The sequence below is a fragment of the Vulpes vulpes genome, chromosome 13, assembly GCF_048418805.1.
Source record: "Vulpes vulpes isolate BD-2025 chromosome 13, VulVul3, whole genome shotgun sequence".
NCBI lineage: Eukaryota > Metazoa > Chordata > Mammalia > Carnivora > Canidae > Vulpes > Vulpes vulpes.
This window is the reverse complement of record NC_132792.1, coordinates 143,166,894-143,193,335: the sequence shown is the minus strand read 5'-3', so window position 1 is coordinate 143,193,335 and position 26,442 is coordinate 143,166,894. Positions and strand designations below refer to the sequence as shown.

General features: G+C 41.9%; 1 protein-coding gene across 4 annotated transcripts in view; it reads left to right on the top strand.

The window, feature by feature from the left end:
- Positions 1–26,442, top strand: part of RGL1 (ral guanine nucleotide dissociation stimulator like 1) — a 256,371-nt gene that overhangs the window by 191,502 nt on the left and 38,427 nt on the right. For all 4 annotated transcript variants that reach the window (XM_026001170.2, XM_026001171.2, XM_072733182.1 and 1 more), the window contains 4 exons: positions 4,409–4,486; positions 19,764–19,948; positions 23,517–23,641; positions 25,021–25,236. In XM_026001170.2, coding sequence (XP_025856955.1) covers positions 4,409–4,486; positions 19,764–19,948; positions 23,517–23,641; positions 25,021–25,236 — 604 coding nt within the window. The remainder of the gene's footprint in view (positions 1–4,408; positions 4,487–19,763; positions 19,949–23,516; positions 23,642–25,020; positions 25,237–26,442) is intronic.

Genomic DNA, 26,442 nt, shown 5'->3' with positions numbered 1-26,442 from the left:
ATAAGATAACTTGAGCTTGTATGATCTGATAGCGACTCAGACTGTGTTCTAGAGTCTGTCAGGGTTCAAATCTCTGCTCCATTTATTAGCTGTGTCTTCAAGCGCAAATTACCTCAGCTCTTGGAGCCTCATTTTCTCATTTGTGAAATACGAGTAATAATAATATCTCATAGGATCATTGTGAGATTTAAATGAAACCATCCATATGAAGTGCTTAGCGCAGTACCCGGTGTGTGGTGCATACTCAGTAATTATTTTCTGTTCTTGTTATTGAGTCACGTGGTGGAATCAAGTGGAGGCTGAAAAGCTTCTCAGGATTTTCCCCATCCTGGTCTGGTGTTACTGAGCCTTTTCCATTGGGGAGTAAAAGTTCGAAAGTCTCCCCCAACCAGAGAGAGTGTCCCTGAGGACAACTTTATCTTAGGATTTCTTTGAACCACAAATACTTCTGTCCTCCCTTCAGACACATATTAAACATTTCATTTACCCAGATAGGCTCCAAACAATAATATCTGTCCCCTCTGGAAATAACTGTTTCCTGTTTAAATATCAGCAACCAGTTAAACATTATGGTTTTATTTTGCTTTTTCTAGTAATTTTTAGACCTCAGTAAATAATTGCTTAAGACTGTGCTTAAGAGGCATCTGTAAATCTTTCTTTTGCCTTGTGATAGAGGGGGAAAAACCATGTCAAAAGTCATTCTGACAATTTGTATTTTAATTTAAGTTTTATGAGTTACCATTTAAAGAAGGCTGGTTTCTCATTGGCAAGCCTTCTTAAGAGATTGAAGCTTTGATCTTAAATCCTGGGGAGACTTTGCAGAAATTGGAGGTGACATTGTTGACAGATTGGTCTGTAGCTATTCTACTGCCATTAATTAAACACACACACACACACACACACACACACACACACACCCCTTTTATTTACTCCCCTAGAGTAAATGAATTGAACTTGACTTTGGTTTTTGATGGGAAGCTATGAGAGGGTCCAGGAAACATCAAAGAAATGCTCTTAATCTAGTAAAACTAACTCTCAAATGACCTAGCTTGAACATTAAAGAGTTCTTGATTCCAGTGCTGGTCTAGTTTCTTTTCTATAAGGCGTTAATTCTCTTTAATGAATAGAAATGTGCGGGGGCAAGTAATCATCCCCTCCCCATGAAATTCCAGAGGGTTACAGACTCTTTAATTTTATCTCACTCTGAATGTCTCCTTTGTAAAACTATATATACATTGTGTTTTTTTGTCTTTTAATACTGCTTATACCTTCAAGAGCTCAGATTTAAGATCTTAAAACTTTATTTATTTATTTTTTTGCATTTCAGTTTTAGATTCAATCTTAGCTATCCTAAAGCTTTTTTTTAAATGATCTTAGGCATTTAGGAATGAAGGCACGGATAGGTTATGACACTTGTATAAGCAAGAAAGCCAAATGATGCCCTTGCAGTGACAAATCTAAGCCTAATAGTTGAGAAGTCTGTTTTCATATCTGCTTAGAGAACCCCACCAGACCATTCATTTGCCCCCAACCAAGTAGCCGTCAGCATGCCTACTGGGTGCACAGCACCATTTGAAGCACTAACGAGTAGTGAGCAAAAGAGAAATCTTTTTCTCATGGAGTTTGTGTTCTAATATAGTGAACACAGTAACTAAATCACACCATATGTGAGAAGGTGCTAAAGGCTGTGGAGGAAAATAAAGCAGTGCCATGAGTGTTGGTCTTACATAGGGTGACTAGGGTAAGCCTCACTGATAAAGCGACATTTAAGCAGAGACCCACAGGAGATGAGGGAGGTGCTGGTGGCACAGGGGTGGGAAGAGGAGCACACTGATTCTAAGCCAGGAGAATGCCCAGATGTGGGTGGAACATCAGGGAAGCCAGTGAGGCTGAGGGAGAGTGAGTGGGCATAGGAGACATGGTCAGAGACATGAGAGCAAGTTCTTTAGGGCTGCATGAGGAAGGTATGACTTTGGTATTTCTTTGGAATTGAAACAGGAGCTAGAGGAGGGTTCTGAGCTGAGCAGTGACATGGTGGGATTTACATCGTTCAGGATCTCTGTGGCAGCTGAGCTGAAGGCGGGAGACTGATTAAGTGGCTGTTGCATTGATCTAGACTAAAGGTCTAAAGGTAGTGGTAGTCTGAGCCAGGGTGGAAGTGATGAGAAGTGTTAAGATTCAGGATATGTCACAAAGGCAGAGCCCTAATGATTTCTTGGTGGATTGGCTGGAGGACAGCCTGAGCACCTGGACTGTGCATACTGCCACATGTGCCCTGCCTTCTTCCTAATGGTCCTCACTGGTCTCCAAAGTATCGTCAAGCAGTCATTCTGGTCCCGATTATGAATTTGTAGACACTCCAGCGGCTGAGTGAAATATCCCCTGGGGTCTTCTGAGCACACGTTCCAAACAGACAGTACCAGGTTAATTAATGAGAGTGAACCTCATTCACCAGCATAAGTTGCTTAGTCCATTTCCACAGTGTCTGACTGCACCTGTGGCATCCCGTTCTCAGAGGAGACCTGTGATAGGTGCTCAAGTCATCACAACCAGCAGCTCAGCTCTGAGTCTGAAGAATGTGGAGAAAGAGCAGCAGAGTATGAGGAGCTAACATGAAGGCAAGGAAGAGGAAGACCAGGAAATTTTTAGTACAAACATCTCAAAAAGGAGAAGTATCAGGAACACATTTTTCCCTTTCCATCTCTTGTCGGTGATCAGTAAAAGGTGCAGTATTTCCTGGATAACCAGAGAGAGAATTAATGAACTAACATGGACTATGACAAAAACAAAAAGATCAAGTCCCACGTTTAGTCACTGGGGGTTGGCAGGAGAAGAGATTATGGATCTCTCTAGTCAGATAGGTGGAAGGTACAGTGATTCCCCAGAGCCCCACTCTTCACTACACTCACCCTAATCTTTCCTACTTACCTAAACCACAAAGCCTGTTGTGAGTGAAGGTGAATACATGGTTCACTATGATGGTGGCCAAGGAGAAAGCCAAAAAATCTGTTTGTTTAGGAGAAATCTCATTTCCCATTCCTGCCTTACTCACATGAGGCTGAAAATCTTAATCTAAGGTCTTATCTCCGGAAAAGCAAAGGGTGGCTCTGGAAGCCCTCTAAACAACAGGTGCAGGCAGAATGAAAAGGAATAGGGAGGGTGGAGGCCCGTGGAAAATAGGTTTAAGAGGCCAAGAAGTCCATAAGGCTGATGAGCTCCGGAGAGGAGCTGGTGGATGGGAGGGGGGCTGATGCCTCAGGGGGCAGCCTGGAACCTACTGGGATAGGGTGATAGGGAGACCAGATGGGCTGGCATTCAGTCAAACCAGATGGTGGGCTTTTATTTCTAAAAGGATTTGTAAATCCTAGAAACAAGGAACATAAGGGTACTGGGGCCTTTAATCCCATTAGTAGAAGACAAAAGTGTTCCTTTTAAAAATGTAAACCCACCAATTATAGAATTTCTATGATCAAAACTTTGGGACAGAGTACCAGCTTGTGAGATACCAAGGAATCTCTGGATTCTTCATTCAGGGGAAGAAAAACTGCAAAAATTTGTCAGGGCATTCATTATAAGTTCATAAAAAGAGTCCTCCTCGAGAATTTAAAGTATATACTTGCAACCAAACAAAATGCGACATATTTGTATGAAATAGGCTTGCTTACATATGGGGTTGGAAGAACAGCCAACTGTAATTAGGGGCCAATTAATTATTTAGTAAATTTTGAGTTTTTTAATGAGACACATTTTAAAAATGTAAGCACCTATTGTTTCTAAAAAATCATCCCCCTGTGTCCCCTTCCCCAGTTGCCAGCCTCCATGTCCCCACAGCTGCTCTCCTCGTTGCATGAAAATCCTGTTCATCAGTCTTTGTCTCAGCTATTCCTTGAGTGTCCAGAATTACTTCCACGATCCTTCTCCAACAGGACTTACCCTCAAGGAGACCAGACTCATAATATAGCATGGAGTCGTCATTGTGTGCTTATTTTAGCTCAAGTGTGAAAGCTACGCAAGCAGAGCCATGTTAACTTCAGTAGATAGAGCAGAGAGGCAGGAGTGTAGGGTTGGGTGCTCCAGTCCATGATGGATGTACCATCTTTGAGCCATGTAATACCAGATCTTCCTGCTAAGAGGAAAAGCCTAATTTCATCTAAAGGATTTCAAAGAAATATCAAATATTAAGAGAAAGTTTTAAGTGGTGTGATTCATTGTGAAGTCAGTTTTTTGTCTAGGCTCTACATATACCCATTAAGCAAATATCACACAATATCAGTTTTTGATGTTATTTCATAAATATTTCTTTCCTCAATTACTCCCGAATGGTGGAACTGTTATCTCATTTGAGATAGAATAGAGTTGCGTCCCCCCACCACTGACTGGGTTTTTTTGTTTGTTATTATCTGTAAAGGTATGGAAACCTGACAAGCCCAAACTGTGAAGAAGATGGAAGCCCGAGTTCATCGGAGTCTAAGACGGTGATCAGGAAGTAAGTGTGTCTTTTCTATGCATTACAAGCTCTTAGCGAAGACTTATTATCCCAAAAGAATGTAATTTAAGAGTTTTTAAAAATTCCTTTCTAATGTTGTCATTTTTCCTACCACTGAATTATTTTTTGACTATCCAGTGATGGTCCTTTATTCATCCACTAAAAATATATCAGGCCCCTACCATGTGCCAGGCCCTATGCTAAAGGAAACAGCTGTGAACAAAATAAGTAAATCTCAGCTCTTAGGACGTTTGTATTTGAGCAGAGAGACAAAGAATCCACACACAAAAAAGAATGAAGTAGGCCAAGGGGGCTAGATCCTAGAACCTGATGGAGACTTTGATTCACATAGGGTACCAAGAATGGGCTTTCTGATCTGGTGACACTGGCACAGAGTCCTGAATGGGGTACAGGCTGGGCTTATTGAAGATCTGAGCAGGGGAAATAGAGACAAAGTTGTGAGGCAGGAACAGGGCTGGAGAAACAGTAGGCAGCTGAGTGGGACTAGAGCAGAGTGCATGAAGTGACAAGTGCTAGGGGATGAGATGTGTAAAGCAGTGGGGGTCCCAGATCACATGGGGACTCGAAAGCCTTGGGCAGGATGTTATATTATATTCTAGGAAAGATAAGAAGCTTTTAGAAGGTTTTGAGGAGAGTGGTGTTGTGGCCTGGTTTATATTTCATTATTTGCTCTAGCTCTACATGGAAAATAGACACTGGCAGTTGGATGGAGCAAGAGTAGCAACAAGGAGCCTGGTTAGGACCCTCACAAGGATCCAGGTGGGGGATGCTGGTAGCATGGACTTGAGGAGGAGGAGGAAGAGGAGTGGTGGTGGCAGTAGTGGTAGTAATGGTGGTGGTGGTAGTAGTAGTAGTAGTAGGTGATGGTGGTGGTAGTACTGATGGTAAGTAGTAGTAGTAGTAGGTGGTGGTGGTGATAGTGCTGGTGGTAAGTAGTAGTAGTAGTAGTAGGTAGTGGTGGTAGTAGTAGAAGGAGGAGGAAGAGACGGTGGTGGTGGTGGTGGTAATAGTGGCAGTGGTAGTGTTATTAGTAGTGATAGTAGTAGTAGTGAATGTAGAAGTAACTTGTAGTGGGAAGAGCTTCTGCAGAGATCTTGAAGGTATTGCTGGCAGGTTGAACTGATGAAGCGGATGGGGCATATGAGAGAAAAAGAAGAGGTTTGGATACCTGCAAGGGTCACAGTGTGAATAATTGATAGAATAGAACCTTGTTTTTATGAGATAAGAAAGACTGGTGAGGAGGAGCAGGTGTGGTGGGGAGCATGTGTCAATAATTTCATCTTAAACTAATTTTGAGACAATTAGGTGAGTCTAGAGTTCAGGGAGAAGTCTGGACTGAGGTATGAATCTGGGCACCCTTACTTTATACATGGTATTTAAAGCTATGGGACTGGGCGTGCCCTACTGGGAACAAAGGGTATAGAGCAGAGGAAGATCCGAAGACTGAGCCTTAGTTTCTTCCACTGTTTAGATTAGGAAGATAGAAGGTCCAGCAAGAGGAGACTGGAACAGAGGAGCTAGCGGGGAATGAGAAGAAAGAAGTAGTTGTGTCTAGAAGACAAGTGAAAAAGGAGTTTTGGGGGGACATGACCAACTATGTCTAATACTGCTCATACATCAAGTGAGAGGCACCTGGAAGAGACTACTGCTTTTACAACCTGTTGGTCTTTGGTCCCTTTGACAAGTGCAGTTTTGGTAGATGGAGGTATGGGCTAAGAGAAGACAGGAGTTGGGGGCAGGGGTACCTCGGCGTCTCAGTGGTTGAGCATCTACCTTTGGCTCAGGTCATGATCCTGGGGTCCAGGGAGCCTGCTTCTCCCTCTGCTAATGTCTGCCTTCTCTCCATGTCTCTCATGAACGAATAAATCAAATCTTTTTTTTTTTTTTTCAAGAGAAGACGAGTTTGAAGGAGTTTTCCTGTAAGAGAAGAGAAATAGGCTGGAGAACGATCTGGGGCAAAGTTTTTCATTTTATATGTGTTTCTTAAAACTGAGTGATAGTTTAATCTGATGAGAATAATCTCGGAGACACTGAAGAAAAATCCATGATGCAGGGGTGCAGGCCATTATAGGATTGATGTTCTTGAGTAGATGGAGTATATGCCAGCGTGCTTGAAAGTACTCTTACTAATTTTTCATCTTGGGGCCAGAAGTCTGGGTGGTAATCCTGTGGAATATTTTAACTCCTCAGAGAATTGGCTGATGGGATCCTTTCTTCAGAAGCCAAGGATGTGAAGGTTAGAAAATTGAGTATCTTTTTAAGTTCTGAGTTAGGTAGTTTTATTATTTTATTGGATGGACCATAACCTTCCAGAAAATCAGACACACCAGTGTAGATATTTGAATGTCAAATGCAAGATGTGGTGAGTGGAACAAATACTTTTATTCTTAGAGGAATTGGGGAGGCTTCTTGGAGGAGTTGGCATTTAAGGTAGGCTCTGAAGGAGGGTGAAGATTTTGGTGGTAGAGCCATCCAAGCAGGGGGACCAGTAGGACCAAATCAGGGAAATGCAGTGTATGACATTTTGGGAATAACACAGATTTGGTATAGCCACTTCATGATGGCATATGTACCAGGTTGAGGGGAATTGTAGAGCTGAAGCTATACTGAAGGGGGTTAATTCTTCCAAGAGCAGTAGCGGTCAGCCCTGCAAAGTTTCTGTAGGATGAAAACAGTATAATCACAGAGGTGAGGTGAGGGGATGCATTAGACTTGCGGCCTGCTTGCTTAGAGTGAGGTACGTGGGCCAGTAGCATCGGCACCACCTGGGAGCTTGTTAGAAATGTAGAATCTGGACCTAGATTAGAACCTGCCATTTCAGTTAAGATCCTTGAGTGATCCCCATGCACTTTAAGGTTTGAGACTCATAGGATTAGAGAGGTTTTGTTGTTAATTGTGTTGATCTCTGAAAACTTACTGAAATAATAATTTTTTTGAAAAGACCCCTTTCATCATGAGTCCTTTTAAGCATATACAAAAGGAGAATTGAGTGGCCAGCTTGTCAAATGTAACCTCCACCTGTGACCAGATTCAGAAATAAGTATATTGTTCCCCACACATTTTGGGATTGAGTTACATCTGGAGCTACCATTCAACTAGCCACCTGAACTCGCCAAGGAGAGTAACAGTCTGAAAAATATCCAGAGCTTTTCTGTTTCCCAGGGGGTGTTTTGAGATTAAGTAGGTTTCTGGGAAGTAGCACGTTAAAGGAAATTGGTTTGTACCCTGGATGTGAAGAATCACGCTCATTATTTTAAAGTCCTATTATACAATTTTATTCAGCTTCATTGTACACCAGGAACAGTGCGATGTGGGTGAAACTCCAGGATAAGCTGTTTTAAAGGGCTTTCCAGTTTTAAGCATATGAGTCCTTCACAAAGAGCTTCACAGAGAGCTCCCGGAGGGGTCCATCATCCGGGGACAATGGTCCTTTCCTAAAGCCTCACAATGGATTGGTAGAAAGTTCTTGACCCTTTCCCTCAGACTGACTTGGCTTTTAAAAAAAAACTATGCCTGATGAAAATACACCACTTTATCTTATAATGGGCCATTCTGTCCTACGAACACTGGAATGCTAAAATCCCTTCTCTCAGCTGACCTCTTTCTTCCTCGCGTTTTCCTTCTTTCCTGCCGCTTCCTCCCCACCCTCCCCCCATTTCCCCTTTTGGTATGTTTCATCCCATTTCACCATTACTGTTTTGCTGTCTTTTTTTTCTGCAGTTACCCTTCTCCTGATCATTTCTGAGGCTGGCTAGGGTCACTGCTCCATCTTTCTGAGAGGGAATCAGGGTAGCACCTTCTTCATTCCATATGTGACCTATCGAAAGTTCCTCCACCAGCCCAGAGCTCTGGCATCTGCCATGGGGCCACGACCAAGCGAAGGCTTCCTGATGGCTGGTGCATGTGTAGGAGATAGAGCTCTATGGCTGTTCTCAGTGCACTGATTTTGTCCCCTGGGGGTATTTGGCAACATCTGGATTTTTGTTGTCTTAACTTGGTGGCAGAGATGGTATTGGCACTGTCACTCCCCAGCCAGATGACCCAGTCACTTCACTTCTCAGTTTCAGTTTCTTGACCTTATAAATGAGTGCTTGGAATGTAGGATCTCTGGGTTCCTTTCATGTATAATGACCCCTGGGATAAAATTTTTTAGTTTTCTCTTCATATTTTCAAAAAATGAAAGTGAATATCAGAAACCAAGATATGGCCCAAATATTACACTGAATTTTTGAGAGGTACCCGTGACTGCTTTTCTTTGATCAGAGAGGCTGTGCAACCAGTTTCGATAAAACAGGGAAACAAAGCAGACATCTTCTTTGATTTGCCTGTTATTAGTCGTGACATCACAGCTGCTCATTGTGATTCTCAGTACAGAGATGAGGAGAAGAGAGGGGGGCAAAGTGCCCATTGTTCTCCTTTGCTGTGAATCTGTCTTCTTGTGATTTCAGGTGGGAAACAGACAGCAGGAATTCAGTAACTTTTAAGGAGTAAACATCCTGTTTTAGGGCAGATGCCTTCAGTTTTGCAGATAGGGTGTGGTGTGGGTGGGGAATCACTGCTGGGCTGAACCTCGAACAGAAAAATCCTCAACTCTTGTTTGGTTTTTCAGTTTTTAATGTAAAGCATAAAGCAAGGCTAACATTTCATATAGGGTTCCAAATTCCAAGATAACAGCCTTCCTTGTATTTCTAAATATGGATCTAATCAACCTTTCAGAGGATAAAAGAACTTAGAAGAAAGAAAATGGGGAAATACAGATGGAACAGTTGAGATGAAAGATTGGTTTCTGGTGTCTTGGACCACAACTGACTAGTGTTCTTCATGAATTTCAAAAACTATCAGATTGTGCTGTGACTCCCACTTGTAATTCCAGCCCTGAGTGTTCCTGGTTCAGGCTTTGTGCAATATTCAGGGATCTTTAAAGTCATCTAGCCAAAACAAGAATTCCTTCGGTTGCAAGGAATTCAGCTTCCAAGGCTTCTAGATGTTGGAATCTGCCACATAGCGATTTCTGATGTTAGCGCTAGGCTGTTGTATATAATAAGGCATACCAGGTTTATTTCTACAATCCCTAGACTTGCCACTATTTGGAAATCAGGAAACTCACTTCCTGTGACAGGAGAAAACATCTCTGCCCATATTCATTCTACCTATGCCCTTTTCGTCCTTCCTGCTGACACTTTTACATGATAAAATGCTGTCTGTTTAGAATAATAAAATCAGAACCAGATGGAAAAGGAAACTTTCCCTAGTGCAGATTTATTATAATCATTGAGTTCAGAAGTGAAGAGAATATAAAGAAGGGATATTAACCGTACAGAAACTTGATGCCATGAATCTGCATTCTCTGAAATTAGAATACTATCTCTATCTATCTATCTATCTATCTATCTATCTATTATCTCTATCATATCTATCTACCTTATATACTTTATTTGAAGAGCTTTAAGACTCTTTAGGAAATGGCACTTTTTAATTTCTTTCCATTAATGACTATTGTAATGTCAAAATAGTTCTGTTTCCTTTTCTTTTATTGATTCTCTTTACTTCCCTTCTGGAGTGCTGTGTTTTGTTTTCTCAAACTTTTATACCACAGCAGTGCTTTAAACTGTTGAAATCATTCTGCTTTCATCTCTGCACATTCAGACAATATGAATGTTGTTTTTGTAATCTTTTCCCAGAAGTTGTAAATAGTGGCACTAGATTTTAGAGTCACCGGTAAAGAATCATACAAATAGTAGTAAATCCAAGACATTGAAACCACTTTAAAGAAAAGGGACGTGGATTAAAGAAGTCTGGCTATGATTCCTTAATGCCTGAGAAACTTTACAGTGGAAAGTACTGAAAAAATCTTCCCAGAGAGTTTTCAATCAATATTCATTCCAACAAACCCAAATACCCTAAGAAAGCAGTGGAAATTAATCTGGCTATTTCAACAAAAATAGGGCAAAGAAAAATAGGGTAAAGAACAGAGCAAAAATAAGTTTTAAAACTTGAAATTTAAAAGAATGAAAGGTTATGTGTGAAAGGAATATTTTTAAAAAGTAAAAGCAGAATGAAAGAAGAAATGGAAAAAAAAAACAAAAAAAAGAAAAAGAAAAAGAAAGAAGAAATGGAGAAGTAACATGCTACACAAGAGAGCCAGGTATTTTTAAAACATCCATACTAGACAAAGAAAAGTAGAAATTATAGTCTTAAAAGTCATCAGAATATTGAATCAGAATTGTGCCTTTAAGGGAAGAGAGTAGATTGCCAAGCAGAAATCAGTTTTCTAAAAATTAAGGAGGAGTAAAACAATGCCAATGATCAGTGGTTCAGAAGGAAGAAAAATCAGTCCCCTAAGAATCTCATGTGGTTCTTGAAGTGTTAGGGAGCGGCAAACAGGCATCCCCGACGAGACGCTGTCACTCGATTGACCCTGTAGCCTTGCAGATGATGCCAGTGATGATACCACCAGCACCACCCTGGCCACCGCCCCTGTCTGCAATTTGTGGAGTGCTTACTAGTGTGAGGCCTTCTGCTAAGTGCTTTGTGTCTCCTTTTACTATCACAGATTTGCTGTGAGATGTTTTCCTCATTTTATAGGCATGTAAATGAAAGCTCCAGAAAAGTTACATACTTTGACTAACATCAAGCAGCTGGTTAAGCAAGCTCTGGTATTTGAACTCAGGTCCAGGACCCGGGCTTCTCACCATTTTACTCTTGGACCTGCCATTTCAGAAGGGTATGGGGATCTCAGGTGGTTTCCCAGCCCACATATGCCTAGGTCACAGTAATCCAGTTGCCGCCAGAAGTACATGAAGAGCTGAGGTATATTATCACTGTCATGACATTATTTTAGCTTGTTAGCATCCTGGCATCTTTTAATTTGGGATTATTTACTTTGCCCTATGTTGTTTTGCTTGGCCTTATTACTGAATGGACATCACGAGCCAGGTCCCCAGACAGCTGTTAGAAATGGAGAAGTTAGGCTTGTTTCCTGGGGAAGGAGATGGGTTTCAGAATGTGAGGAAAGAAGAAGGAAGATCAGATTAGTCAGGCCCATCGATCTGAGTGCCTGCTTCCTCTTCTTGGGGCCTTATCGCACGTGTCCTTACCAACTTACCAACTTACTCCATCCTAATGGTGGAAAATGTAGAAGGCCTCAGCAATTTTTTCATTAGAGGGCCATTTATAACCTCAAAATGCCTGCCTCTGACTGTGAGGAATCAGAAAATATGGAGCTACAGAGGTCCCTGAGAAATAATTTTGGTGAGAGTGGCAGCGTCCCTTTCTAATAGCAATAGCTAGAATGCATTGATGCTTGGTAGGAATGGTCCCTGTCTTAAGTACTGGATATCCTTTTATTATTCCCATAATAACTCTATGGTATTACTCCTCTCTTCCATATAAAGGGTCTGAGACATAGAGAAGTTAAGGAGTATGTCCAAGGTCACATGGGGAATAGAGGAAAGCTGAGCTCTAAACCCAGGCCTTGCCCTCTATGCTCGGTGGCCTCTTCTTCTTTCCCTGTGATAAAAATGAGATGATTTCTCATAAGAATGGAGGTCAGACCCTCTGTTCATGCTTTTCTTCGTAAAATTAAGCTGCTTTTCACAAGTTTTAGATTTATGTCAAAATTGAACAGATAGTACAGGAGAGTTCCCATTTACCTCCCTCACGGATTCCCCTACTGCTTTTATGTGACTATAGTATATTTGGTATAATTAATGAACCAGTATGACACATTGTTAACCAAAATCTATAGTTTATTCAGATCTCCCTACTTTTCACCTCATGTCCTTTTCCTGTTCCAGGATCTCATCGAGGATACCATATTATATTTAGTTTGTCATATCGACCTACGTTCTTCTTGGCTGTGAGTTTCTCGAACTTTTCTGTGTTCCAGTGACCTTAATGGTTTTGAGGTCAGGTATATTGTAGGATAACTCATCTATTGGAATTTTTCTCATTACTAGACTGATATTTTTCTCATAATTAGACTGAACCTACAAGTTTTTGAGAGTAATACTAGAGAGGTAAAATGCCACTCTTCTCACATGGTATCAAGGATACCTATGATCAACATGATGTATGACTGTTGTTGGCCTTGACCACCTAGCTGTAGTAGTAGTTTTCAGATTTCTCCGTGGAAAACATCTTCTCATACCATATTGTTTGGAAGGAAATCACAGTGCATAATCCCCAATTAAAGAGTGAGGAGTCATGCTCCCCCTCTGTTAGGGTAAAGTATCTAATCAATATATTTGGAAAACTACTTCTTGGGACATTTGTTTCCCCTATTTATTAATTTATTTAATAATTTTTTTCAGTATAGACTTGGTGGGTAATTTTTTTTTTTTTGCTTTGGGCTATAATACAGTGCTAGTTTATTTGTTACTCAGATTATTCCAGTTTTGGGCATTGGCCATCTCCTCTTCTTCAAGGAGATCTGGTTCTTTTCATTTCAGACTGGTATCAGAAACCAGGATCTGGGTGCTAGGTGTACTCACTACTGCTCACTATTTCTATTCACTACTACTCACTTTTAGCCTTCTCAGCTAATAGGGCTATAAGATTTATGTTTACACTAGTTATGTGAATACACACATCTAGGAATATTTATGTATAACCATCTGCGTCTATATTATGTTAAACACGAGTTCTTACCAATGTCTCCAACTCTAATCCATTATCATATAAATCGTTCTAGCCTGTTCCCGTTGCCTATTTGTAAATTCTCGTTGCCTATTTGTAAATTCTAATCCATTATCACATAGATCATTCTAGCCTGCTCCCGTTGCCTATTTGTAAATTCCTATTTGTAGAGAAAAGTGGCTTCTACCATCTACTACACGTTCACTGACTTGTTTTATGTTTTAGTTCCAGGGTACATGTATGGCAATATCAGAGTTGTCAACTCATACCCTGTGGGAAACTATCAACTAGAGTATGATGCTTATGTGTAGTTCCTTTTGCCTTTTGTCCTTAGTCTTATAGATGGCCATTCTTCTGTTTTAAAATAATAAAAAATAGCTAGTATTTTTTGAGCACTCACTATATCTTAGGAACTATTTTAAATACTTTGCATGTATTATCTCTTGGCCTCATAATCCTACGAGGGGGCACTGATTACTGTACCCATTTTATAGGTGAGGAAGCTGAGGCATAAAGAGGTTAGCTTGCAGCTAGTGAGCCACAGACCCAGGGCCCCAGCTAGGCCCTCCAGAGACTGTTTAGCCACATTGGCTGTGCTGCTCATGAAAAAGCAGACGTTTCAGAGCTCTCTTAGTTTTTTTCCTTTCCTTTTTTTTTTTTTTTTTTTTTTTTTTTAGTTTTTTTCCTTTTCTAATGGAGTGCAGACACTAACACACTGAGTAAGGTTTGGTGACACGGGGTTAGGTCTATGCACAATAATTCTCTTCAGTTTCTGTAAATTTGCCACCAGATGCTGGGACCTGCACATCTAGTTTGGGACAGGTGTATAAATGCTCTCGACTTTGGGTAATTGGTTTTGGGCTCATCTCCTACTCTGGGCCCTTCCCCACCCATATTTACTCTGAATTTCTGTGTGTCCCCTCTGTCACAATCTTCCTTTCCTCCTGTTCCTCCTCCTCCTCATTCTGGCCTTGGACATTTTTGTCTTTAACTGCCTCCTGGCCCCTTGCTGGCTTCTGTGCCCTGTACTTGCCTGCTGCTTAGCTCTGACCCTGGGCCCTCTTTGCATTTATTTCCCTGAACCTCTCCTAATCCCTCTTTCACTTTCCCTCCCAGAGTTCTAATCCCTGCTCAGCCTCTGCACCAAAATACACAATGGAAATTGTACAGGAGAGCATTGCGAGATGACCTTGACAAGTCCAGATAGTCATGTTCCCATTTTTTCCAGGATTTTTCAGGGGGGAAAAAGAAAGGAAACAAATTCTCCGTACCTTCTTTTGTTTGTTCCTGTCAGAGAGACCATCTTGCCAGGGGTCTCAGAGGCTTCTCAGAAGAGGAAAACTCTGTGACTAGGAGAACAAGGTGGAGAGAGGTCTAGCTCAGAATCAATGGTAAGGTCACTTGGCTTCCTTTTCTTGAAAAGCAAGCTGCGTTTGTTCCCACCCTTGGGGTGTGCAGTGTCACCTGCCGCATTGATTCAAAGGCCCACCCTCCACATAGATTTTCTTATCTTTTCTTTATCTATAGTAGGAAAAGATCCAGTTTTTGGAGACTATCCTAACAGAAAAAAACCATTTTGCTGCTTTTGACAAAATGGTTCCATGCCTTATTAAGTAACACTAAATTAGTATCTCAGATTTCTGGGGAGAGAAAAGAGCTCTAAATGGACAGCGTTATTCTTTCTGTCATGATAATCCTATTTTTTGGCTTGGAGGTTACACATCATGGGAGAGATGACTTCATATTTTGAAAATGTCTTATTAAGCCTTTTACCAATTGTTGAATATTTTACTACCAATGGGATTTTAATATGATTTAGTACCTATGCATTCAAATCCCTGTATGTATTTAAAAATCTGTGGTTTGAACATATTGGCAGCCTAGATGCTCACCTCGGGGCAGTCCTCTTACTTTGCGCTGCATACCTGAAGTTCCCCACGGCGGCTCTCAGTTCTGTACTGTTTCCTTGTACCTCTCAGTGAAGACATCTGTCTAGTGTTTTCCAAGCAGGTGTATTATTAAGTGTGATTTCTGTTTGGCTAAGAAATCAGATGAGTATAGCAAATCTCACTGTGCTGCATTCCTCCCCTGTCTTCCTGTTCTTTAAACACGTCTCCTGTACATCCCTTCAAAGTGTCTTGCCCTCTCTCACCTCAAGATCTCTGCTCATGCTCTTGCCCCAGAGTCTTCTCCCCACTAACTCTTCCCTACGCCTAAGATCTCGACTGCGCATCATTTCCTAAGTCCTTCTCGGGATCCCTGTTGTGACATTAGTCACATACGTAGGTTTTTTTTTTATTTTGTTTTAATTTTTATTTATTTATGATAGTCACAGAGAGAGAGAGAGGCAGAGACACAGGCAGAGGGAGAAGCAGGCTCCATGCACCGGGAGCCTGACGTGGGATTCGATCCCGGGTCTCCAGGATCATGCCCTGGGCCAAAGGCAGGTGCCAAACCGCTGCGCTACCCAGGGATCCCCGTAGTTTTTGTGACTACAGACAACCAAGGGCACTCAAATGGTGTTAGTGTAATTAGTGAATTCATTCTCCCCATGGGTCTGTTTCCTTAGAAGTAAAAACCTCAGAAGCTGTGTCCGTCAGTTGCACACATTGACATCTGAGCATGGCTTCCTGTCCCTTATGGACCGTTGTGGTCAGTTGGAAGGAGTTGCCAGGAATGCCTGAGGTGCAAAGAGCAATCCTGCTTGTCCCCTTGGCTGTCAGTTTGGGCTCCTGCCCCTGCCACCCTGCCCCCTTCCCCTTCTCCTCCTACCCAGCATGCTTACTTGGGACTGAGGGGTTTTGCTCTGTAGCACATAGAAGATCACCCTGGAAAAGGAAGTCATGTACTGCTTTTCCTCCTTGCTGAGTTTCAATTATGTCACAATCATAGTCTTTCCCCTTGGTTTCGGAAAGTACCTCTTCGATCTTCACAGGTCGTTCAAGAAGCATGTCTTGCAGTTTGCATAGAGTCTGACGCCCCTGAATTGATCTGTCCCAAGGAGGATGCCTTAGGTGGGGTGTGCGTGTGCGGGAAAGTTCACAATGACTGTCTTCCTACAGCAGGTCCAGAGCCACACATGTTGTGCCACGGTTTGGATTCCATGTCATCCTTTCTGTTGTGTAGGTAGAGGAGTCTCTGAGTGATTTCCATGTGTAGGTAGAGGAGTCTCTGAGTGATTTCCATGAGTGCTGATTGATTTTCATGGAGCCCTTTCACCTATTTCAGTCCCTTCTGTGACTTATGGCAAGTAGTTTTAAGATTGCCAACAGTTAGGTTTCTCTTTAGGTACCTTGAAATGTCCTTATTGCCATTCTGTTGTGTGAAGGCACTGGACAGCGTCAGAGAGATGCAGGCAGGTATTTCTACATCTTCTCTTGGTAGGAGCCAGTGGAGTTGAGTGACCTGGCCAACTCCCTTTGTTCATAGGCAGGACAGCTGGGATGGGAATCCCAGAGCCAAGTAGCTTCCCCAGCTTAACAGTCACACCTTTCTGGTAAGTTTGTGATTTTAAACCAGGTTTCCCTTCAGTATGGATGTTCTTTACATTCTCCTAAACAACTAGCTCTGGTTGGTATGGAATTAGATCTTAGGAATGGAGCCATGAAAGGTAGGATGGAAAAGGCATTGGCCAGCAATCCCGGTGGCTGCCATGCTTTTGTGATGTTGCTTTCTTTTTTGAAATCTTAAATGTTTCACATTTTATCTGCTTTATAGTCTATCAAGAACAGGAAGTTTCTTCCCAGGACTGGTAAACATAAAGCTACTGTGAGCTTTGGGCACGTGTCCAGGCCTTTCCAGAAAACCTCCCTTCCTGGCATGCTGATAACCACCCTGCTGATAGGAGGGCAGGGGTCTGCCTCGTGTTGTATTAGGCTGTTTGTGTGTTTCTTTCCTTCTTCCCTTCCTTCTTCCTCTCCGCCCCCTTTCATTCCTCTTTTCTGTGAAAATGCTTTTTCTAGCCAAGTCAGTGTCTGGGTTTGTAGTGAGCTTTCAAAAGTCCTCTTAGGCTAAGCTGTGGGAAGGGCACTGTGACAAAGGGTAGAACGAATAGATTACCAGAGCTAGTTAAAAATATCAGACTGAGGAGGACAAAATGGACTCAAGTCTGCATTCAATCTGGACTCAAGTCTCTCTTCAGAACTCCCCTAGACCTTCCAAGGCCGCAACTTTCTGTGACAGTAAACTCTAAATAATGTGTCGTATAGAAGCCCATAAATACCCAGAGATTTGAACGAGGATACACATTTTGTAGTTGTTTGCGGTTGTAAGAACATGAAAATAACTTGAATATTTGCACACTAGTAGAAGAGTGCTTACGTTAATTATGCTATGTTCGTGCAGTGGAATAGAATATGTAACTCTGGGAAACAGTAAGGTAGATCTCAAGGTAGTGAATGAAGAAGTGTCTGTTTCACACTATTCATTGGGGAAAAAAAATCCATATTGGCTTATGTATACATAGTATATATTTAAGTATATATACATATCCATTGAAAAGTCTAGAAGGATATACTCCAAACTGTTAATAGGTAGTCATGGAAATCGGATTAGAATGAAAGGGATTGTAGGTATTTTGCTGTTTTAGTTTATATACATTTGTAATATTTACTCTTTTGCAATAAATAATCGGTATTATAATTTTAAAACTGACAATTATGAGAGGCCAAGCAGGCAATGATATATTAATATCTTTTACTATCTGTCTTTTAACTGTGATTCTAGATTTCTGCTTGCATTTTCTTTTAAGTTACGAAACCAAGGAGTCATTAGGGTCATTGTGTTGCTGGTCTTGTTATTAGGTGGATGATCCTTTTTACTTTTATTGGTTAATGTGCATTACCATCCCTCCATGTCTATTTTTCCATCAGTATCATTGGAGGAGTATCATCTCATTGAAATACTAACTCTTAAATGAGTAGTTACACTCATTAAATCAATTCACTCTTCTTTTGAGAAGTACAAAAATGTATGTAAGAATCGATCTGATTTATGCAGATGTCAGGTTTTCCTGGGTTCAGGCTATTAACCCACCTGTGTGCCTACCTCAGTTCTGGGCACAGTGCTTGTCCAGAAGAAGAGAAATTATTCATAGGAAAAGTCCTGTTTCCTTATAAAAATGAGGTATTCGAATGCCACTTCATTTTCTTCTTTGATTCATGATATCTGTTTTTTGGGAAGAAAAGAGAAATAATGAATGATTTGTGTGGGTTCCCAAAAAGTAGAAGTCCATCAATTTGGGGGAGTGGGATGAGGGTTTCAGCCTAAGAATGGCGGGGAGGGACACAAGCATTGATACATACCAGATGATACAACAGGCAAACCAAGGATCGAAGGCCCACTGACTAGAAGCCCATTAATTTCATTTTATTTAGGTTTTTATCTAATCCCAGAGCACATATTAATTTCTTCAAACTTTTTGGAAGGGAATGAAAATTTTGTTTGGCTTTTTATTTAATATGGACTAAAGAGTAAGAGCATATTTTAATGATTTCTGTGGTTTTAAATTTCAACATTTATTTGATGATTTTACATCACCTACTTCCAGTGTGCACGTGTGAATATTATAGTTCCAGATACCTTCATGTCCTCATTAGTAAAGCAACGATATACATAGCTGTGAAAACAGTAAATTTATCTTTCTTCTGTTTGCACTTTACTTCCAGAAGTGAAGTGTTGAATTGGTTTTAGTTGTACATATATGCCTGGATCGTAGTGTGGCTCCATGGTAGGAAACTGGGATTGTGGAATTTAGACCTGTGAAAGCCCGTTCTTCAGGTCCACATCAGTGGATAATATCACCTTGTGGTCCAAAGACAGCACAACTGTGTTGTTAGTAGCATGGTTGGGGGAAGCTGCGCATCATGATGGTCCTGTCTCCTTGTGCCCTGGCCCTTGTCTCACCCAGCACAGACTCTGCTGAGCCAGCGGAGGAAATCACCTTCACAGTGGCTTTGCATCTCCGTGTTTTTTCCCTTACCTTTCAAAGGCCCGCCTCTCTGATAGGTACAGTTTTCCCCACATATTCTCCTCTTGTTATTTCAGAAGCAAAAGATTAATTTGGGGAGGACGTTTTTTGGTACTTAGGTTGAAACCCCGGGAATCTTTGTAAAATTAAATTAATGCTTTTTGCTTTTCCAAACGGAGGCACTTCCCATCATGAGACAAATCTCCGGCCTACTGTCAGTGACTTCCTACAGTGTGAGTCGGTTGACTTTGTGGTCTCTGACTTGAGTAAATCCAGAATTGGAAACACATAATCTCACTTGTGCACAGATTGCTTTGAAGTTGCTTCAGGACTCACTAAATCTTCCAAGTGTCCTTTTTTTTTGTTTTGTTTTTCCCTTCCCTGTGCAGGTTTTTCCAAAGTTTATGGTCCTTTTTCTTTTTTGGAACTTACCAGTCTCCCTGTTGCTCTACAACCACCGCTTAAAACCATAAAATGTAACCAGCTTGTTTTCAAGTGCTTTCACCTCATTGACATTTCCAGGAACTTTTGATGAATTCTCTGTTGACCCCAAGTCTCAGGGGGTATTCCTGGGTGAGGCTATGCTGTCCAGGGCTTTTTCTGAGTCTCCACAGCCAGTTGGTGCAGAAACTCTCCCTTTCTCTTCCTCAGTGCCATCGCCTCCATCCTGAGGGCCTGGCTTGACCAGTGCGCAGAGGACTTCCGAGAGCCCCCTCACTTCCCTTGCTTACAGAAACTGCTGGATTATCTCAAACGGATGATGCCAGGCTCTGATCCGGAGAGAAGAGCACAAAATCTACTTGAGCAGTTTCACAAGCAAGAAGTGGAAACTGACAGTGAGTACTTGCTTAAGTTCCAAAAACAAGCTAGATTCTGATTCTGTAAATTCCATGTTGAAGATATGTTTTCCCTATGTTTTTTTTTTTTTCTTAAGATTTATTTTTTAAAAGATGTATTTACTGGGGCACCTGGGTGGCTCAGTAGCCCAGTGTCTGCCTTTGGCTCAGGTCGTGATCCTAGGGTCCTGGGATGGAGTCCTACATTGGGCTCCCTGGAGAGCCTGCTTCTCCCTCTGCCTATGTCTCTGCCTCTCTGTGTGTCTCTCATGAATAAATAAATAAAATATTTTTTAAAAGATGAAAGATTTATTTATTTATAAATAAAACATTTTTAAAAATTTCTCTTTAAAAGAGAGAGGATGTTGGGAGGAGAAGGAGAGGGAAAGAAACTCTCAAGCAGACTCCTCACTGAGTGCAGAGCCCAATGTGGGGCTCGATTTCAAACCCTGAGATCACCACCTAAGCCAATACCAAGAGTCAGAAGCTTAACCGACTGAGCCACTAGAATGTTCTTTCTATACTTGATGAATGACTTCGGTTTGTCTCAGAGAGACAGACTGCTGGGGGACTGGTGGTGGGTAAAAATTCTGAAGTTTATCAAAGTGCTAATTACAGAGCCTCAGACTTTTAGAGCCAAGAAGATTTTCAGGACCACCTAGTCTGATGCTCTCATTTCATAGAAGAGGAAACTGGCTCTGAGAATTGAAGAGATTTCCTGGGGTTTCTTCTAATACCATAAAGAGGATCTTTTGCTTTCTCTTGCCAACATGTCCCATGCTGAACTTGACTTTGCTTTTTATTATCTGTCTCCTGGCTCCTCTAATTAATGGAAACCCATCACGACCACCCCTGTTCAGCAGGCAAAGAATTAAATCCAGTTGTGCCCCTGCCCTCAGAAAAGCTCAAAAAGCCCTGAAAAGGTGTTTGTCAAGCAAGAAGACATCACTGCCATTGAGCATGGCTGACGGCCTCATCAGAGGAAGTTTCTGTGGCTGTTTTTTCCTATTGGAGGAACAGACTGCCTGTTTTCAAGGCCAAAGGAAGGGCTATCACTACAGGTCGTGGGCCACGTGGAATTATCTTTGAAAAAAGCCCGAGAGAGGTTAGGACAGGCTTTCAGCCTGCCGCTCCATCCCCTCGCTGGCCTTCTGGATGATGGTTGCTATGGTGGCTGACCCACTTGGAGCTTTTGACAGGCCTTTCCCTGAAGTGATGCCTGATTTCCTCAGTGAGGGAAAGGAAGTGGTTCCTCGCCATCGATAAGAGAGGCTGCATCAGTGCCAAAGAAAATAAGCCTGCATTCCAGACAGTACCTGTGGAATTGTTTTACGTTTGGGGGATCAGAGCAGGGGGGAAATGCAATCGCATCACGAGAAGCCGACTGCCAAGTACTGTATATCTCAGATGACTTCAGCTGCCGGGAATGCTGGAATCCCAGGGCCACTCCTCCAGCTGCGGGACCTGCACTCCCTTCAGGGCCTCCCCGCCTGTCTTTGAGCCGGAGTGGAAAATGCTGTGTGAGAGCCCAGCTCTCCCCACTGGGGCTGCCCCTGGCTCCGGGCCTAATTGGGGAACCGGTGGGACCAGTCGTTCATTGTTTCCGACCCAGCGACTGGAAGGCAGAGCTCATTTGGCAGGCCGAGGCTGGGGAGAGGGAGATTGCCTGACTTTGGAAAGGCTTTTAGGCCAGGCTCGAAAATGAATTTTTTCTGAGTTTGGAAAATTTTAATCAAGAAAGCTCTAAGCTCTCTGTTTATTAGGAACAGAGTTATGGTCGTTATGGAAAAGGAGTTTTTAGGAGCTTGGTTCACCTGGGCGTATCTTGCCCAATTTCATGCTGGCAAAAGCAAAAGTTCTCCTACATTGTTTTCCAACAGTAAAATTTCGCTTCTGAGTTTTTTACTTTCTTACTTCTGGAAGAGAGCCAAAAGCAGAAACAGCGAAGGCATGGCTGGCTTCGGCCCCAGAGAGAAAGGACCACGTCATCTTCACCCACAGCAACATCCAAGGCACATATGGGTCGCTGTGAGTGTGTGTTGAGTGAAAGAGAGGATCCAAACTTACCACACTTCCTCTGTGGCTGAAGTAGGTCACCTTCTGCATTCCAGAGCCACTGGGATACATTGGTATAGTAGCTAGCAAGAGGGATGGGACGCCCATTCTGAACTTTTGTTTGGGATTTTAAATTTCTCATTCCTCCATTGAATTGGAGAGTACCCTCAGAGCTGTGTGAAGGCAGAGTGGTGAAGTCATAGGGTTTTAGCTCACGCTGGTTTGTGTTTCAGACTCCGGAGGTGGACAGTGTTTCCTTCCTGCCTTCTGCAGTCATAACCCAAGCCCATTGGCATCAGTACCTTCAGCTTGCCATGTGGGTGGGGATGGGGGGGCTGTGTCGGGGGCCGTCCTTAACCACATGCCCCACACTGGAGTTGGCATGTACCCATGTGGTGCTGTGATAGGGGGAGTGACATAGGGTCCACTCTCCGCACCCCTTTCCCCTGGAAAACTAAGAAAAGACCACCCCAACTTGACCCAAGATGCATAAAAGTTTTTACAAAGAAAAAGAAAAAGCTTAAAATGTAAACATTCTGTAGTAACAACACTGATTTAAGTTTCCACTAAGATGTAACTGAATGCAACTACATGTTGGGGGTTTTTTTGTTTGTTTGTTTGTTTGTTTGTTTTTGAGAACAGATTTGACAGAGCAGGGAGTGTGAAGGGGATGAGGTTGGGGGATGAGGATGGAACCCCAAGAATCAGGAAAGGTTCCAGGGGAGGAAGGCTGGGGTGCAAATGCAATTTCATCCATTCTACCATCTTTCAGAATGGAGTCTGGAGTTCCTGTTTCGTGTGCTGAGTCCTTCAGCTTTTGGGTTGAAATCCAGATGGTTATTAAAGTGATCTTTTTTTTCTCACTTCTTCAGTCTCTGCCCTTTGTGATTTGCTAATGGAAGAGCTTATCTATAATAAGGCTCAGGTGAATTTAGCTTCAGGCTCTTCTGCTTCACCCATACTTGAGGTGGGAAACTGAAAGCTGCCCCAAACATCTTGAGAATTCCAAGGACTTTCTTAGAATTCTGAGGACTTCATCGGCACTCCTGACACCCAGAGGGTGCATTCTACTTCCCTAAAGCCTGGCCTGGTTTCATTCCCATTCCTTCCAGGTTTCTGGTTATAAATGGCCAGTCATTAAAAATTGCATCATTGGGGCTTAGGAAGTGGCTTGTCTTTACACCAAGCAGAGGTAGGAGGGGAGCCCAAGATGAGAGAAACCCCCAGAATGTAGCCTGACTTTGCCTAATCCATCTCTGTCCCTGGCCTAAGAATCTGGTTTATCAAAGGGTAACATGAGTCCTCTGAACTTAATAAAGAATCTCCAAACAGAGATGAAGCAGAGCTCCATTTCCCTCAGATTAATTGTGCTAATCATTTCTTCCCATGGGTTTTTAGAAGGATTCGCCATCTTCTTTCTCAGTAAAAGAAGTTCATTTTGACTCTACTAACAAGGTCATAAACACTGGCACCAAAGTACTCTTTTTTTTTTTTTTTCCCCTTCTGTGAGCAGATGGGTTTCCCAACACCATCTTCTTCAGCCTGGAAGAGGAAGAGGAACTGGAAGGTGGAGGGCCTGCAGAATTCACGTGCTTCCCAGAAGATCTCGTGGCGGAGCAGCTGACCTATATGGACGCAGTATGTATTCTTTCTGTGCCTGAGATGTGCTTCTACTTAAAATGTGGGGACTGACCATACCGGTGGCCTGGGGAGGGCAGTGGGGTAATGTGATTTAAGTCTTTTCTAATCCTTGAGAGAGGCTGTGCCTGTAAATGCAGAGAGAAGATGTGACTTGAATCAATCATCTGAATAATTCAGGCCTAAGCTCTCCTTGCAATTCTGGGGGAAGGTGCTTTTTTACTTGGCACTCGATACACGGAGGGAAGTAAGAATTCTAATTCTCGTGAAACAAAATCGACCCTGTTCCGTGGGTTTTTCTCTCCCTCTAGACTCATAAATATTTCAAGATCTGAACTGTTTATTTGGAGGATTGTAAAGCGGTCAAAGTATAAATTAGGATAAAATAAGGTCACTGAATCCACACGTGACTCTATCTGCCAGTTCATTCCTACGTGTGCTCCGATGCTTTTAAAGTTTGAATATGTTTGTTAGCCATACAAATTTGATTAGTCACATGTCATAGTGCAATGGTAGCTGGTAAACACCAGTTAAAGAAAAGAGGGCCATTATAGATCATCCTGATGCTTTTAGCTCTTCTTCACTTACCGCTTTTGAAGAAAACAGAAGAGAGAGTGACAGAGTTTCCATCTAGTGAGCACACAAACTATCAGAAGCAAATCAGAGAGTCTACATAAAGTAAATCCTGGTGTTCTCTCTTCCATACAAACCCTTACATGTCTTGTATTGAGTTGTCATACAGATAAGAATCAGATTTGGCCAACGAATTTGCCTTTGTTTTTGTTCCACAACTGACAGGATAAAAGAAAGATAGGAAACTTTATTGGATGACTTTTAGGCAAAGACAGGCTATAAATTCCTTTCTTCCTTTTACTCTGTGACATTGAATGGGTTTTCCCTTTATATGCTAATTTTTTTCATTTAAAATCATGTAAAATAGCAACATTGATGACGATGTCACATGCACTGTACTTCTTTGGGTCACTTGTCAGGTGGTCATTGGGCATCCATACGCATCGTACACAGTTCATGATCATGAGTGCCCAGAATGCACCATGAATATGAACCACTACTATAGATTTGTACCTGTTTTTCGAGATATAAGTCAAAATGTTGTCAGTCATTTAAAATTGTCTTTTGGCCATTGTGTTCCATTTGTTCAGTCCAGCAGATTTAGAAGGAACATGTGGGCTTTTCTGACCAGTTAATATATTAATTATTTACTCCTGTCCATTGAAGTAGACACGGTTGAGGCAAGTCAAGTAGAAAAGGGTTGTTTGTGCATTTACAAAATATCAATTCACAGATGAGCCAGATGACATGCTTTGCTGTATGAAATGTCTATGTGGTCCTTAAAGTCAGTTTCTCTTTTGTTCTAGCAACTATTCAAGAAAGTAGTGCCTCACCACTGCCTGGGCTGCATTTGGTCTCGAAGGGATAAGAAGGAGAACAAACATTTGGCTCCTACAATCCGTGCTACCATCTCTCAGTTTAACACGCTCACCAAGTGTGTTGTCAGCACCATCCTGGGGGGCAAAGAACTCAAAACTCAGCAGAGAGCCAAAGTCATCGAGAAGTGGATCAACATTGCCCACGTAATTGTCTTTTTAAAAATATTCGTTGTTTTTATACTAGATAGTAGAGACTACTCCATCTCTCTGTTTAAATGGGTCTATGCATTGGGTGGCAAGGCAATCAAATAATCATATGTGAACAACCATTGGGTTTTTTGTTGCTCTTATTGTTGTTCCTCCAAAGTAAGAAAAAAAAAATGCCTCTCTTAACTTAGGGGCTTCTTTTTCCTCTTTAAAGAAAATTGGTCCCTTGCATGCTTCTTCTTTCTGCTTACGGGCCTGCACACTGCTGTGTCTCCAGCACAGCGTCTGCTTTTCCCCTTATATTCACAAACTGAGTGTCAATTCTGCCTACGTTCAGTAAATTGAACTTGATATATTGTCTAAGTGTCAGATAGACTCTTCCACACAGAATGATTACCTACCTATGCACACTTCCAGCACCCAGAAGCGTTGTATCTTCTACAGATTTAAAGAGCTGGTGCTGTCTCAGAATCCTGAATCTCTTTGCTAAAGGACTGAGATGCACAGATTTTACATTGATCTGGGGCTTTCCAAAGGACTTTCTATCTGAAGTTGGAGGGAAAGAGTTTATTCCAAGGCTGAATCACATTCTGGTGAGTGTCAGTCTAGTCTCTTGGGTCAGCTGCTTATATACTCTATGACCTTGGCTTGTCAATATCTTCATGATCCAGAAAAGGTGGACAGTATTCAGTCTCTTGACCACCAGATATTTCATGAGCTCTTGAATGCATGTGAGCTACAGTTTTATGTACTTGGTGACATCATTAGGATAAGCTCAATTAATGTGGTCTTACAGGAGCCTGTGGTCAAACAAGGAAGCTAAGAAATACTGGAATGATCATAACCAAGGCAGAAGAAGAGTGGGGCTCTATGACATAAGCTAGAGTTGTAGCGAAGGAGAAATCACTTCTGGCTGGGGGGATCAAAGAAGCCTTCATGAATAGGAAGACATTTGGATTTAGCTTTGCATCTAGATAGAATTTTTGGTATTTGAAGATTGGGTAAGATTTTTTTGTTTTGTTTTGTTTTTTGGTAGGCAGAAGAAATTACATCACCAAAAGCTATGTAATTAACAACAACTTTGAAAAATAAGTATTATATAAATATTTTATTATTCCATGTTCTAGGTTATATGGGTCAACCCTCAACCAAAACCCATTTTGCTTTCTATGCTAATATATATATATATTTTTCATTAAGCCC